Raw genomic sequence first — 15,073 nt, 5'->3', positions numbered from 1 at the left:
ACAGATCGCGAGCGAGCAAGAATGGCACATTTACCGCATGCGCAACGATAGCCTGATCGTGGACTTCTTCCAAGGTCAATTCCGGAATCGGCTACAGTGCCTGACGTGCCAGAACACATCGACGACGTACAACACGTTCATGTACCTAACCCTGCCTGTGCCCACCGGCCGGCTTAGCAAGGTCACCCTGCAGCAGTGCCTGGACGCGTTCGTGAAGGAAGAGATCATGGAAAAGTCCGATGCATGGTGCGTATTTATTGTTCCGCGCCGGTGTACGGTCATTCAATCGAATGTTGTAGGAATTGCCCACATTGCAAAGCACTCCGTCGAGCAACCAAGCAGCTATCACTATCCCGCTTGCCGCCCATCCTACTCATCCACCTCAAGCGGTTCTCATCCAAGGGAGCCGCGGCTGACAAGATTGAGACGTTTGTCGACTTCCCGACCAAGGGATTAGATTTGACGAACTACATGCCGCCGCCGTTGCCGCCGGGCGTGGACAATGGGATACCAGGTGCCCAGCAGTTATCCTTGGACGATCCCAGACGTCAAATACCCCCTTACAAGTATGACCTTTACGCCGTCACGAACCACTTCGGCAGCCTCAGTAGCGGGCACTGTGCGTATCATCCGCATTCACGCTACTCCAGTCACAGCTCACGTTCTGAGCAGACACCGCGTTCATATCTTCCCGCAACCAATGGCTTTACTGCGACGACAGCCGGGTCGTACAGGCTGATCCCAAAGAAGTGGTCGTAAGTAATCAGCGACCTTGGTCCTGTGTAGCTGCTTATCAGAATGTCAGGGTAAACCGGCGTACGTCCTATTCTACAAGCGCGTCAAAGCTTAAACTCCAATCGGCTTGTCCATTTACCGCTGCAACGGCCGACTCTGTTTTCATCTGTATTTGTCTGCACTAAGGTACAATTCCAGTATTACGATCCGCATGTAAGATTATTAGCGTAATACCACCGCCTTGACACGCGTTTGTGAGGAGGGATGAGCTGCAAATACCCCATCCAGATAGCCTAACGTCGATCACATCCCATTAACAGTTCCGCCGTGTTGTTAGTACATTCTCAATTCTATAAATACCATGAATTATCTATCATACCCCTCTCATGCTATAGCAACGGAGGCGTCCCCATTGACGCCATTAGGAGGCTTGAAGTAGCATTTATGGCACAGCAAACTCCCCGAACCCAAATTCCCGGCTGTGGGATGAAAAGATGGCGAGAATCGTGTGTGACAAGATGCGCATGACGGTCCGGAGTCGTCGGCTGGGGTACGTTGCCCGTTCACCTGAGGGTCCGTCTCCGTCAACAGATCGTCCAGCCTCCGAGCCTTGCGCAAAAGACCGTACGACTGATCAGTTTGCACGCGCTTGTAGTTTTTGCAGTACACCTGCAAAGCCGTCTTTCGAGGGATCAGACTGCATGTCATTTGCGGGAGGCGAGCGCATACCTCTCCGTTGTCATCCATTTCACATAGTCCAAATATCTCTCGCTGCGTCTTGTCATGGGAGTGTTGGGGGCAACGAATAACTGGGGACATGAAGCCTGTCTCGCCCCTGAAGCTGACGACGACGTCTCGATTCTTATGCTTTGCCTGCGTGAAGGTTGTTAAGTACCGGAATCACTGGTTAAAACTGTGTCACTGACAGGCACGAACTCGAACCCTAGAGAATACCCCGCCTTCCAGGCGCAGGATATGTGGAACTCTCGTGTGCAGTCGAAGCAACGGAACGAAGCACCCCCGGAAGAGTGGCATATGCTGCATTCCGCAAACCACCGAGAAGGCGGAATGGCGCTAATACCTTCTATCAGCCGTAGTCGTTCAACATCCGTGAACGAGGTCTCTGGTGCGAAAACTGCACAGAGCACATGCGCCCAGTTCTGACCCTCAGTGGGTTTCAAGGCTCGAAAGTATGAATCGGAGGGGGGATTGACATCCTCCTGCCGTTTGGCGGGTGGCACGCGAGGACAGAGAATACAATGGGTATTCTAAGAGGCAATGAGCGTCGATCCGATGAGACAGCATGAAGCAACCTCACCAAGGATGACTCCTGAGATTTCACATTCTCGCAGAGATCACATACCCATGTGTCAATCTTCGCTGGGTCTATCGAGGCACCGCAACATCCTGATAACCGATGAGCAAAGCTCTATGTAATATGAAAGCTACTCGCCCGCATGGCATTGAAAGCCGCACTGCTGGCATTTAAGGACCTTTCCGACAGGTCCATTACGCTTACATGCGACACAGCGTAGATGTGGAACATTGGGAGGGGGAGTGGATGCTGCCGAGGCTGTTGTCTGTGCGATGACCCGACGTCAGAAAAGTGCAGCTCGCATGCGACGAACGCAACATACCCGTGCTCGCTTCGCAGGCGGTGCGGTCAAAGGAGTCCCGTCGCGCTTGTTCTCGGCAGCCTTGCCCTTAGTAGTTGAGGGTGGGGGGTCCTCGCGAATCGCACGAACATTCAGGTCGGCATATTTGCGCCAGCCCATCCCACAGTTATCGCATAGAACGTTGGTGGCGAGACCCTTAGGTGCTTTCCACCATACAGGGGATTCCTTGGTGCGGCATGCGGCACAGTTGCTGTTGCCCTTCGTCAATCGCTTAACAATGGACCCTTCGTCGTCTGATTGTATAGTATCCTCTTTCTTGACTACATGACCGGCGTCCTTGAGTCGATGTTCTTCACGCAATTTGCCGCTGTTCGCACCATCAGCGCGACAAAAAGGTAACTTCTGCAGTAAAGACCAACTTCTTCCACACGCCATAGTACCGAACTATCTCGGGCATAGTCCGGGTGCGCACTTCGTCACGCACAGCGCGGAGCTCGGCGCCGTGCTTCTTCATCGCTTCCTCGAATGCCGCGCATTCCTTGATACTAAAGTCCTTGTCGACGCACCGAGTCTCGGTTTTCTTCCACTGTTGGTCGAGATTAGCGATGCCCCATCTATTCAGCTGTGAATAAGTGTACCTTTTCTACGCGAACGGGGTTTCTCATATCCACGGCCGACATCTTCCGAGGATCAATCATCCATGCTTCACTTAATCGACGGATGGCTTCTGTCAGCCAAGCAACTTGATGAAGTCGCTCGAGCCTCATGGTCATCCAGTCCTTATGTTTTTCCACTGTAACTCATCGTTAGACACCCAGACGATAGACGAGGCTCTCGAACTCACGCCATGCCACTAAAGCCAAAGGGGTATCAACATCGGGTCGGGCGTGGGAATCGGACGAATCGGGTTCTCACCGTGTTCCTCCTTCATGTGAACGACCATGCTCAGAACCTCGATCGTGTCGTCTCCACCTCGCTCTGGCATATCCGCTGCTTTCGCTGTGAACGAGTCGGATCCCAAGACAAAGCAGCTACGCACGCGTTGGAATTGGAATGGAACTTGGACCCGGCGCCGGAGGGACTGTCGCTTGGTATTTGGCGCCGACGCGTGTCGCCGCGCGAGGGAAGATGAAATCATCCTCGTCTGGGCACCAAAGTGAGAGGCATGATCCCCGGATATATTGCATATGTCGTACCTATGGTGTCCTGCGCGACCGTATACTGCCTATGAAACTCGTTTTAGATGTGCGCTCGGCAGGCCTGAGGAGGCTTACCCAAAATATCGGAAGGGCCACATCCGGAAGTGCTTGATCTCCATGTTCTCCTCGCGTTCCGCTTGGGCTCGGTCTTTGCGGGGTCGTCCGCGCCCACGCGTCGCCGGCACGGTCGTCCTCGGTTTTGCCCCGCCAGGAGTCCCATGACGCGGGCCATGATTATCCACCACCACATCGTTGTGCTCTTGGGCACAAGGTGCGCATGTCCATCCGTAGCCCCTGGAGGGTTTCGACGCCAAAGGTGGCGAAACACATCCCATATGAAAGTATTTCTTGCATCGATCGCACTGGACAGCCTCGGGACTTGATACAGTTACACGTGTCCCAGGTTAGAAGACCGATGAAATGCAGAAACGGAATCTCTTACTTTGGAGTCCATTGTCTGCATGTTTCGCACAGCCTGATGTCGTCTATGAGATCCGACACCACCTCCTTTTCGGCGACGACGTATTCGTAGCGACTGATCAGCGGCTCCCGTACCTCAGGAGGTACTATAATTGAAGTGTGAATTTCGGGGGTTTTCCAGGCCTTATTAGTAAACCTACCATTCTTGACTGCTGTAGATGGAATGACTTCGAATTCCTTCTTGATGTAGGGATCAAAAAGCCTTGTGAAGTAGAACCGATCGGGACGCTTTTTCCAGCCAGCCAAATCAGATATCTTGTCCCGATGAATGACGTGGCATTTAGAGCGGAGCTGAGTGATGTCGCAGACCTCCGAGTAGATCGCGGCGAGCAGGACGCGGTTGTCCGCCACAGTTCGCTCGCTGACGTCGCCTGGCCGATAATACCAGGCTAGTCTCACCCGTGTAAAAGAGTCGCTGCTCTTGCTGATGGTCGGATCGGCATCAGCTGGTGGGAGAAATTCCATGATACGCGCCACCGAGTAGGGAGTACCATCTCTGGCTGCCCAACTGGGGGAACAGTAGACATGGTCTGAAAAATGACAGGATCAGTTTCAAGCGCTAGTCAGCTCTCGGGTAGGTATATTACCGTTGACTTTGACCTTCTCCCCGTTCTTGAGCGTGATTTGGAACGACATGTGGGCAAAAAAATCGTAGCTACGGCGACGTGAATCAAAAGTATGCGTTTAGCGAAAGAAAAAGGAGTGATAGAGGCCCACGAAGAGGTAGAATGGCGAGCTTTGCTGCGTGAGGTAGCAGAGCTCGGGGGTGTGGTGGAGGCTCAGGGTAAGATGCGAGCGAGCCGTCTGGGGGACGGCTGCTTCTTAGTTGGAACGAAACTCCGCCACTCGGCGGCAAATCCTGCTCCTGTGTATGTTCCTCATACGGCTAGCATTGTATTCGATAGCTAATGTATCGCTACTCTACCCCGGTCAGATATGTCAAAGCTCTGCTCTATGCTAATTGCTTTTTTAGGATATGTTTGAGTTCGAGACTGACTGCGGGTGAATCCGTCGCCGGTGGTTGCCGCTTTACAACATACCACGACTCAACGTATATCCTCCTCAGAATCGTTCTTCTACTCCTGTGATAACTTTACCTCAAATCGCTGGCTACGGGTTACAGGGACTTCATGTTATTCCCTGTACGATGAAACCGTGTTACTGCCTTACGTGTTGGGGAACCTTCTGTGGCGACTCAGGGCTGTCCAAGGTATCTTGGATGCCAGTATCTTTGCCATAACTCTGGCGTCCGGTGCCATCAATTGCCTGTTACCGACATCATACTTGCGTTTTGTATTGGTGCCAATATTTATACATGCGGCCTTGCTTGACGCGTTTTTGTGTTTAGACCGCACGTTCGGTGGATAACGCGGGCCACATATCTTGATCCCTTCCTCTCCTTCATTCCTACATCACCTCTCACCCTCCGACGTCTTTGTCATGTTTTGTCCGGGTCGCTACGGACCTGCATCCCACTCCCGTCGCCTATTTACTATCATGTGGGTCACGTGATTTTGTGCTTTACCCTTTACGTCTAGCCCTGTCTTGCCAGTATAACGGTGGAATTGTCTGTGTGCATGAGGACGAAAGACGTGGAATATATGGTCTAAAACCGGAATAAGCGTTGAGTCGAAGAACGGCAGAAAGTCCTTAGGTCGAATCATTAGGCGCCCGGGCTACGCGTATCAAGTGGAATTATGACTATCGCGTCGAAGCCTCTCAGCCTCGTATTCCTCGAGCGCCTGAGCGCCTACTAGCCTCCCTTCGATCTGTCGTGCCGCAGCTCATCAATGAACCGAAGATACGATCTCTTTTCCTTCTGAGATCATCCACCAATCGTCTTGTGCTTGAACATGGCTCGCGGCAAACAGTCTCCAGCACCGGTGTCATTACCGGTGGTTTCGTTTACCAGGATTGATGACAAGGAGTACAACAGACCGGGTGGGGTCGACAGTAAAACGGAAAGGACCTTTGGATGTACGTCTCTCGCTGGAAGCACGGCAACCTGCATTGACATGAGCTGTATCCAGACAATGACTTCTCTGACTTCAAGAGACCGAGCGGGTACATCCGATACATCGGTGCGTGAGCTATACAGCTTTAGGTCCATTTCGCGCCTTACCTCGCCATAGAACCGTTGGAGAGCGAGTTGGCCGTCCAGGTAGAGTATGACATGGACGAACAAGGTACGCAGAGTAGCGCTGGCTTCAGAAGGTTGCCTTTGATAGTCTTAGACCAGGAGTGGTTGGACGAGGTCAACACAGAACGGCACAACGATCAGTTGGACAAAGTATCTTATGAGATGTTCGAAGTCATCATGGATCGCCTGGAGAAAGAGTGGTTTGACCTGGTGCGTCCACCCGACCGCGAGCGACCTCCGCTGAGCTGAGCAACACATCCTGGACATAATGTCTAGACGAAGAATATACCGAGGCCCGAGATGGACCTACCCTCCGAAGACTCGACATGTGCTATCTGCGACGATTCCGAGGGCGAGAACATGAACGCAATTGTGTTCTGCGATGGTTGCAACCTAGCTGTGCATCAGGGTGCGTCCGCCGCGCACCCTCGCCTTCAGGATGAACAGCGACTGACGTCTCGCATATCAGATTGCTACGGTGTCCCTTACATCCCCGAAGGACAGTGGCTTTGCCGCAAATGCACGGTATCGCCAGAAATTCCGGTGGTGCGTGACATCACGTCGCATATATCAACCCATGCTCAGACTTTCATGTTACGCATTCAGTCCTGTATCCTCTGCCCGAATGAAGGCGGCGCATTCAAACAGACTGTTACCGGCGACTGGGCCCACCTCCTATGCGCCATATGGGTACCCGAGACCCGCGTCGCTAACGAAGTCTTCATGGAGCCGATCACAGGCGTCGAAAAGATACCGAAGCAACGTTGGAAGCTGGTAAGGACAAGATTTACTCGCCCGACCTGCTTCTTAAGTCGAGGTTTGTCAGAAATGCTCCCTTTGCGACGTTCGAGAGGGTGCATGCATTCAGTGTAGCAAGTCGTCGTGCTTCGTCGCCTTTCACCCCACCTGTGCTAGGAAAGAGAAATTCCTGATGCCTATGAAGGGCGCAGCTGGGGTAGAACCCGGTATGCTGACGTGTTATTGCGAGAGGCATCTTCCGGTAGGTGCTTCAGTTCGTTTCCGTGGACGTCGGAACTAAACGAGCGTTTACTGGATGTAGAAAGAACAAGCCGACGCTCGTGAAGCCGCCCTCGCGCAGCACCAGTCTGGCCCTGACAATCCGGATTCGACGCTCTCTCGCACGGCTCGTGCATATGCAAAAACATACAAACAGGGTGCTCCTTTGGTTCCTGCCATCATCGTCTCTCGTATCCTCCAGTACATCGCCAAAGTGTCCATACGAAAGAAAACAGAATTTGTTCATATGGTATGCAGGTATTGGAGTCTGAAGAGGGAGGCGAGAAGGGGCGCGCCGCTCTTGAAGAGGTTACATCTCGAGCCGTGGACGGCGAACAAGGGCGGCAACGGACAAACGGACGAGGAAAAGGCGATCAAACTTCAGCACATGCGACGTCTACGTGCGGACCTCGAATACGTGCGCTTGATCATTGGCATGATACCCAAACGCGAGAACATCAAGTTGGAACAAGCGCAAGCGATCCAGGAGCTACTGCAATCTTTTCTGTTCGCTCACGAAACTCCGCTGCGTGCTGCTTTCGAGAAGATAATCGCGTAGGAAGCGTTTTCAAATTGCTTTACTCAATGAGATTACTGACAAGACGTCTAGGAAGGACACACATGATCATTTTAAGAATCCAGTATCAAGGGTGGACGTGCCAGATTACTTTGAAGTCATCGAGAAACCCATGTGTTGGACCTGGATTGAGAACAAGTTGGATCGGCATGGATACTGGGACGTTCAATCCTTCAAGGTAAGGCGTCCACGTCTTCATCCGAAATTTGCCTGTTCATGGCCTGTCAGGAGGATATTCTCCTTGTTCTAGACAATGCCAAGAAGTATAACGCGCCAGACTCCCTTTTCTATCGGACAGCATCTCGTATCCACACGCATGCCATATCTATCCTAAGCAACCTGGACAGGCCAAACTCCGAGGCCGCGGCTATCGACGATCGTACTGTCGGGGACCTCGAGCCGGAAATGGATGTTGTTGAGATGCTTCTCGCTGAGCAACCGGACAAGGGCATCAAAGAAGAACTCGAATTTATCTTGGAGTCGAACCCCATAGCAGCGTTGACCAGCTACGAACTGCCGCAGGACAAACCGCCGCCACCACCTCCGCCCCCCAAGCCCAGGGCCCCCAGAAAAACAAAAACTGCCTCTGTGCGGAAGCCTATCGCTCAAGACGTGGAGCAGCTGGACGCCGCTCCTGGATTCCGGACACGACGCACGCGCCAATCTGCTGCTGCTGAGGCCAATAAAGCAGCGGAGAACGCTGAAGCGGCCTCCGCAGCAGGCGCAGCACCTGTGGTCACTGAACTCGACAACCGCAGCATGTTCGCCAACTTCGACAGTGGTTGGATCTTGGAAGACGGGCAAGGGCGAGGAGGGCGGCGGCATGCATCCAGCGGTACGCCAATCACCCAAGCAACATCCGCGAGCCGCGGCGGTAAATTGTTTTGGTTCCATCTTCGTGACGACGCTCACGCGACTGCCTTCGCTAGGTGCACGCGCAACGTCAGGGAAAGGCAGACGCAAGCGGAATACATCGCTGGCCCTCGCGACATCGGTTTCTGCGAATCAGACGTTACAAGAGGACACTGCGGAGGCGAGCTCGAGCAAACTTTCTTCCGTGTCGCCCACCGCGCCGACAGCAGACGGAGACGTTGACGAGGTTATGGCAGAGCCCGTCGACGATGTCGATGATTTGGGCGACAGTGCATCTCAGGGACGTGGCTCCGGTACGAAACGGAGGAAGGTTGAGCAACAGAAGCCAATCGTCATCGATGTTATTGAAACCCCGGCGACTAGACGGGAGAAAGCTCGTCAAAAGAAGGAAGAGAGGGAGCGTCTCAAAGCGTCGCAGAATCCCGGAGGGGCACCGGTGCAGCGACGCAGGAGGGGACCGGAGCGGGGGCGACCCAAAAAGGCTATTGCGGACTTGGATGGCTCTACTGTCATGTCCGAACCAAGCGAACTAAGCGAATTGACTGACCTGAGCGAAGACAGCCAAACCGGGCAGCAAAGCAACGAGGGCGAGGGCGAGGGCGGCGAAGGGATTGAACACGGGGTTTCCGAAGGTGGAAAGACCAATCAGCAAGACGGCGCTGTAGATGGGCAGGATGATGGCGGCGAACAGACGGCTCCAGGAGAAGACGATCACCCTCCGTCCTCCAAGGCGTCATCTGGGGATTCCGCGCAACGCGAAGAACCAGAGAAGGCTGAAGCACCAGCCGAAGTCCAGCCTTTTGATGTCGTGATCGACTACGACAACCCCCTCGAGCCTGGCACGCTGGTATGGGCCAAGGCCCGTGAGTGATTCCCATGTCTTGACTACATGAACGTATTCTGATCGTTGAACGTATCCCATGCAGACGCCTACCCGTGGTGGGCTGCCGTGGTATTCGAGGCTCCCGATCCCGCCATTCCTGCCGATGTCGATCGTGATTTCTCATGGGCATATGCAGAAGCGAAGAAAGCAGGAAAGCCACCTTTGACTCTGATTCAATTCTATGATAAAAAGAGGACGTGGTATGTGTGTCCGATCACGAAGCAAGTTCTCATAAGCACGCCGTTGGTAACTGTTGTCTATAGGACTTTTTTGCCTCCAGACAAGCTTAAGCTGCTGGGGGAGGACGACAGTCAGTGTGCTAGCATACCTGCGATTTGTGGCTGTTGATTGCTCGACAGAACTGGATATGATGATGATTGATGGGAAAAATGGAATACAGCACTTCAAGAACAAGAAATTTCGAGCAGAATGCCGGGACTCATATCGGTATGTGTCGATGGTCTCTTCGCGCAACCGCACCTCCAATCTCTGGATCCATGTAAATGGGCGAATCGCGCTTGTTACTGATATGGTACTCTTGGGATGGTTGATAGGCAGGCCAAGGCGGAGATGGAGACCGCTCAGGATCGGGCGGCGGCAGAAAGAGAGTCTGAAGAGCAGGACGATCAATCTACAAGCCCGACTAACCCAGATACACCTATGGAGGATGCTCCCGCCCCTGTCGCAGAGGATCACGATGAGCGAGGTCAAGATGAGGTAGCAGAGGTGGAACATGCTGCAGACGGAGATGCGGACGTCGACAAGGATCTACTGGATGCGGCTTCTTAGGTTTACTTGTTCTAATCTATGTATGCATAGTATGTAGCCTAGTATCTGCACCTTATGTCTTTCCTTTCTTGACGTTGGGTTGCTCCTGGGTTCCATTCCAAAGCGGGTTAAAGCGTCACAGCGCGGTGATTGTGCAACAGTGAGTCTCAAGTCGAAGACCAGTGTAACATCGAGGTATCGCACGTTCTCATATATCATAGTCAACTCGAAATACGATCTATATTATTGCAACAGCTCGAAACAATGCAAGAGTCATGGTTGGCCCGACGAGAAGGCGATGAACTACGTTTCGAGAGGTTGCCACTTATGTTCGAGATGTGTTAGGACGGGGCTTGTTAGTCGGACGAGGACGACAATCCCCTGTACTTGATTGGCTGCCTAAGCACCTTTCGGAACAAATCCCTTTAGCAATGAGGATACCTATACGCTCATAGAATCACCCCCTCACCGACGGTCCACAGGGATAGAAACAGGTTCGGATGCAGCCCTGGAGAACCACTCCTCGTCATCGGCCCTGTATTTGGCAGCGATGAATACTGTTTCTATTATTCAGTCATGGATGGTACGTACTCAGGCACATAGTCTGTCTTCAATATATGGTACATGGCCGGTGATTGATGCCAATATCAATACGAATGCCTGGATGTCTTCGAGGGGAGATCGAGTTGACGTTGTCCTCGAACACTTAAGCCCGGGGGCTCATATACTCCCTCCGTGAGTGATTAATGGCAGTGGAATACGTCGCAATCATCATACAGGACTGCATAGAACATTGCCGCGTTTCCGTTGGAACTAAGGCTGCAGCCAGCCTTCGTGGAGTGCACTGCCAACTGGATGACAGCAGAGCCAACTGTATCTGCATATTGTGGATGGATAGAATGATATCAGCTGGGAGTCTGGGTTGAGATCAACGCGTTGCACAGCTGGGCAGGAGTGGCAGCAGTTTCACAGCTTCCGCCCACAACTCTCACATCGCCGCATTAGGCAAGTGATGCACCAGATATGGCTGTATTTAGCTAAATGTAGCCTTCTAGTAGCAGTGGACTCGGTCTTAACGGGTTTCGAGTATATCAAAGGCGCTTCTGTTCGATTGCTCATACTGCATACAATGCACGGCAGAAAAGAATACATAGATAGGCACGACGAGGATGAAGGCTGAGATGATAGTCCTGCGTAATAATTGCTGGGTCTCTTTGTGATTCCGACTCGGAGGTACGTCGAATTCGAATTCGAGCCGAAGGGGTGGGGATGGGGTTGTATATGTTCTAACGACACTTGGGCCCAACAAGAAGGTCAAGGCGGTGCCAGCGGCATGATGTAGATGGGTCCCTGCAGGGTGGTGGTGACGATGGGGTATCCCAAAGAATATACTGATGCGCAAGTAGCGATGCCACAAGCGGCGTGGTGAAAATTTGGGTCGACGGGATACCGCCACGTTTGGAGGGCCGCGTGGGGATGGTGGATTCTTCTCCTGCTACCAGGAGGTAAGGTACGGGCGTTTGTCGCTGCTCAGCGTACCACAATTTGAGGCGGTGGAGCTAATTCCGCTCATTCCGTCATCGAGGCCGAGGCCTGACGGTGGGGTGCCCGGACGAGGGTCGAGTTGGTTTACCCATTGCTACGGGTGTGTGTGTCGCGTACTCGAGTCAACTACCACCGCGTTGTCACTGTTGTGGCAACACAGGGTCAGCGGGCGCGTAGGTATGCTCAATGGTATGAGATACGAACAGATGGTCCTGGACAGAAGGTTCCGAGTTCAGGCGGATACCCGTAGGGCATTGTCAGCGAGCGATCTGCGTATGTTAGAGAAAGGGCCGGTCAGAACTACAGTATCTGGCTGGCAGACTGTGATCCGTGTTACGCACAAGTACTGCTCTCGAAATGAGGCATGGGCAGAGTGAACTGTGAAGGTGATGGTGGACGGTGGGCGACGAGACATGACGGCGGCGGTTTAAGTAGCATAATCCAGCTACCCGTCGCGTCGGCGCACCCGAGTTTCCGCGATAACACGTACCCCGCATGCTGCGCCGAAGGAACAACGTGGGCAAGCTATACAACATCGACGTTCCTCAGTTACTAGAACGAGCCCGGACCGCAGCAAGTACATACCATATCCGGGACTTGGGGCGAGTCATAGTCCGAGGCTATGAGTCGGTGTATCAAACATAGGCGCTTCCGGACGGCTATGTGCATTGACTCCGTTCCGCACACTGCCATCCTGACCCAAAGCGAGGATTCATAGACACGCAGGAGCAGCGGATGTCCATTATAATAGTCGAGACAGGATCGGGATTTCAAGAAAAGCTCAGTGTAGATCGAAAGCACTGACGAAGCGTTGTAATCAACATCAACCCGCTACGTGAGCATCTTTCTCACGTAGCGCAACATTCCGCAATTGCCGCAGCAACCGAAGTCTATACCATGTTCGTAAACACCAGTTGCGATGGCCGTTTACGCCCACTTCAGTGGTCAGCATGCGGTCGTATATTCGACAGCAACGGCAGGAGTTTGCGAATCAGAGCTGCACGTTCGTATATTGCCACTGCTTTGGCCTTCCGAGCCGTCTATGTTTTCCAGTGAAACACAATGAATCACTCGGTACGATGATATCCGGCAGCACAGAGTGTGACCATGGATTTTGGTGTGGCATGCATGGTACATGGGATAGCCATAACATAGAAGAAGCGAAAGCAATGAGGGGCGAGACGATTATTTCTGAGGAGACCGATCAGCCCTCCTTCTTCAGCAAAATGGAATGATACGCACGAGGATGATACCGTCGAACCGTTGCTTGAACCATGCCATGGTGTCCTCCTTCTTTACCCGATGCGAGAAACCAATGCGAGCCTTCTTCTGCTTCCTCCTCGCCACCCGCATCCCCGGCCGGCCCATCACGACGTAGAAGTCCATACCGAAGATACCGATGCCCGGGTCGTACCGCGCACCGAGATCGATGTGCTCCTGGATACCGAAACCGAAGTTGCCGGTCTCGGAGAAGTTGCGGCGGCGGAGCTCATACTCCTTGACCTTGAGGCCGCGCTCAAGGATCTCCTCAGCCTTCGGGCCACGGATGGTGACGTGCACCGCGATCTTCTCGTTACGCCTGATGCCGAAGGTACGGACGGTGTAACGGGCCTTCGAGGTGACCGGGGTTTGACCGGTGAGCTGCTCGAGCACCTTCGAGGCACGCGTCAAGCGATCACCAGACTCGCCGACGGAGATGTCTGCAAAATTCGGTTAGCGATATGCATACAGAACAACGGACATGGTATTGCGCACTGATGACAAGCTTCTCGAGCTTGAGCTCCTTCATAGGGTTTGCGGGGGCGGTCTTGTCAGCCTAGATAGCGCATATTGAGTTGACCGCGAGCAAGACTTCAGGATGAGTCCACTGACCATGGCGTCGGCTTCGGCGTTTGTCTTGCGGCGGGTCGTCGATGAGGTCGCAAGGATGGGAGGCGTGGAACTATACAGCGTGACGAGAATGTTCCCAGGGTTACTTGGGATCTTGCGCAGGCAAATCAACCTTGTCTTTGCTTTGTCCGTCACTTCATCTCAGCACATTTCAATGCGTATAACGAAAGATGTATCGATGACTCGACCATCCCATTTCAGGATGATGAGGAGCATCCTATACCGCATATATTCCTCGCTGCAGGGACCAAGGTGGACTGGACCTGGACGACATGCCGATGTTCAGGGATCACCGCCTCGATATGTCGGGTCGAGGCTGGCGACTTCAATTCGTGCTTGCCATCGCTTTAGTTCCTCATCTCTCTATGCCTCTGCTTGTTGCAAGTCGTTACTGCACTCTGGTCCTCCGCATCCGACGTAGACGGAGCTGTGTCACGTGACCCCAGAGGCGTGCGTTGCGTCTGACTCTGCATCGCAACCTACTGCACCGGGAGCAAGTAATCCGATTCACAACTGAAGTCGGTTACAACGAATTCAGTCCTTCGTGCTACTATCTCTGGCCCGCTAAAGCAGCAAACCTTGGCCCCTACCACATCGGAATTGTCTTCTACGGTCCAATTGCCAACTGTCACTTGGCTGCGCGGCCCGATCCCATGCATGTACCGTCCCGCGGCCTTGAGAATGATGGTTGGATGGTGACGGCATGAAACTCCTTGCACGGTGGTGGCATCCGGATGAAGCAACGGGGACTCTTCGGTGACAAGGCACGTCGTAGAACTCGATTGTCCGCGTCAGAGCTCAGTACGAGACGCGCCCATTCGTATCCTTCTCGTAAACGCCGGGACTTGCCATAGCCGGGGAGCACGTACGCCACTTCCGCGGCCAATCGGCAACCACTTGGATAACAACGCCGACCTTGACGCCATGGTGGCATGTGGCAGTGTCCATTTGAATTCCGAGAAGATCGTAGCCCCGTTCAGTGAGCCTTGGAGCGGGAAACACTGCGTTCTCAGGACCGGCGCCGTAGCACGCCTACCAGAAGCTTCTCTGCGAGAACCGTCCACCGACCCCTGAGGGCGACGGAATCCCACATGAGGCTCGCTCTGTACCCCAGGTTGTGTTCGAACAAATGGATGTCAGGAAATGAACATTGAACCTCCACCGGTGTCACCTACATTCCGCGGCATTCCTAGCATTTCGACTCGCGCGGGACGTCTCGAGCCTCTTATAGACAGGCTTTCGAACGGGCATGACTGAGTATGATTGGGTGCCGGCGGCGACGGATAACCTTTTGATTCCGTCATCATGCCAGCGGCGGACTCGTCCGCCATATATAAACCGCAATGCTGG

General features: G+C 53.4%; 5 protein-coding genes across 5 annotated transcripts; 2 read left to right on the top strand and 3 right to left on the bottom strand.

Moving 5' to 3' along the window:
* Positions 1-37: 37 nt before the first annotated feature.
* Positions 38-850, top strand: PUNSTDRAFT_139150 (cysteine proteinase; the record flags this gene model as incomplete). The annotated part of the gene is made up of 4 exons (XM_007388841.1): positions 38-246; positions 300-619; positions 673-755; positions 806-850. 4 exons carry the CDS (start codon positions 38-40, stop codon positions 848-850), a joined length of 657 nt encoding a protein of 218 aa, XP_007388903.1.
* A 269-nt stretch (positions 851-1,119) lies between these two features.
* On the bottom strand, positions 1,120-4,495 carry PUNSTDRAFT_77480 (uncharacterized protein; the record flags this gene model as incomplete). Its single annotated transcript, XM_007388840.1, has 14 exons — positions 1,120-1,416; positions 1,465-1,602; positions 1,650-2,003; positions 2,054-2,162; positions 2,185-2,299; positions 2,369-2,718; positions 2,771-2,937; positions 2,990-3,144; positions 3,267-3,341; positions 3,391-3,495; positions 3,548-3,576; positions 3,626-3,928; positions 3,993-4,116; positions 4,171-4,495. 14 exons carry the CDS (start codon positions 4,493-4,495, stop codon positions 1,120-1,122), a joined length of 2,646 nt encoding a protein of 881 aa, XP_007388902.1.
* A 1,291-nt stretch (positions 4,496-5,786) lies between these two features.
* On the top strand, positions 5,787-10,309 carry PUNSTDRAFT_146824 (uncharacterized protein; the record flags this gene model as incomplete). Its single annotated transcript, XM_007388839.1, has 16 exons — positions 5,787-6,007; positions 6,061-6,111; positions 6,163-6,216; positions 6,265-6,380; positions 6,447-6,579; positions 6,640-6,716; positions 6,777-6,944; positions 6,997-7,170; positions 7,231-7,742; positions 7,798-7,942; positions 7,993-8,638; positions 8,694-9,500; positions 9,564-9,720; positions 9,784-9,830; positions 9,880-9,967; positions 10,075-10,309. The coding sequence occupies exons 1-16, from the start codon at positions 5,884-5,886 to the stop codon at positions 10,307-10,309; spliced, it is 3,534 nt and encodes a 1,177-aa protein (XP_007388901.1). The 5' UTR covers positions 5,787-5,883.
* A 1,195-nt stretch (positions 10,310-11,504) lies between these two features.
* PUNSTDRAFT_123117 (uncharacterized protein) lies at positions 11,505-12,514 on the bottom strand. The gene is made up of 4 exons (XM_007388838.1): positions 12,419-12,514; positions 12,175-12,358; positions 12,038-12,102; positions 11,505-11,976 (listed from the first exon to the last, which is right to left on the bottom strand). The coding sequence occupies exons 1-4, from the start codon at positions 12,500-12,502 to the stop codon at positions 11,974-11,976; spliced, it is 336 nt and encodes a 111-aa protein (XP_007388900.1). The 5' UTR covers positions 12,503-12,514; the 3' UTR covers positions 11,505-11,973.
* A 305-nt stretch (positions 12,515-12,819) lies between these two features.
* Positions 12,820-13,752, bottom strand: PUNSTDRAFT_93585 (ribosomal protein L5). The gene is made up of 4 exons (XM_007388837.1): positions 13,706-13,752; positions 13,589-13,649; positions 13,076-13,533; positions 12,820-13,024 (listed from the first exon to the last, which is right to left on the bottom strand). The coding sequence occupies exons 1-4, from the start codon at positions 13,706-13,708 to the stop codon at positions 13,019-13,021; spliced, it is 528 nt and encodes a 175-aa protein (XP_007388899.1). The 5' UTR covers positions 13,709-13,752; the 3' UTR covers positions 12,820-13,018.
* Between the last annotated feature and the right edge of the window lie 1,321 nt (positions 13,753-15,073).

The sequence above is a fragment of the Punctularia strigosozonata genome, assembly GCF_000264995.1.
Source record: "Punctularia strigosozonata HHB-11173 SS5 unplaced genomic scaffold PUNSTscaffold_21, whole genome shotgun sequence".
In the NCBI taxonomy this organism is placed as follows: domain Eukaryota; kingdom Fungi; phylum Basidiomycota; class Agaricomycetes; order Corticiales; family Punctulariaceae; genus Punctularia; species Punctularia strigosozonata.
This window is presented reverse-complemented; position numbering and strand designations above follow the sequence as displayed.

What these genes read in the sequence shown, in the direction of transcription:
- PUNSTDRAFT_123117 (XM_007388838.1), bottom strand. Translation starts at nt 12,502, where the DNA reads ATGCACATAGCCGTCCGGAAGCGCCTATGTTTGATACACCGACTCATA. An exon ending in CGCCCCAAGTCCCGGATATG is followed by an intron (nt 12,359 to 12,418) that starts GTATGTACTTGC and finishes GATGTTGTATAG; the next exon opens with CTTGCCCACGTTGTTCCTTC. An exon ending in TCATTTCGAGAGCAGTACTT is followed by an intron (nt 12,103 to 12,174) that starts GTGCGTAACACG and finishes TAACATACGCAG; the next exon opens with ATCGCTCGCTGACAATGCCC.
- PUNSTDRAFT_93585 (XM_007388837.1), bottom strand. An exon ending in GCTCGAGAAGCTTGTCATCA is followed by an intron (nt 13,534 to 13,588) that starts GTGCGCAATACC and finishes CGAATTTTGCAG; the next exon opens with ACATCTCCGTCGGCGAGTCT.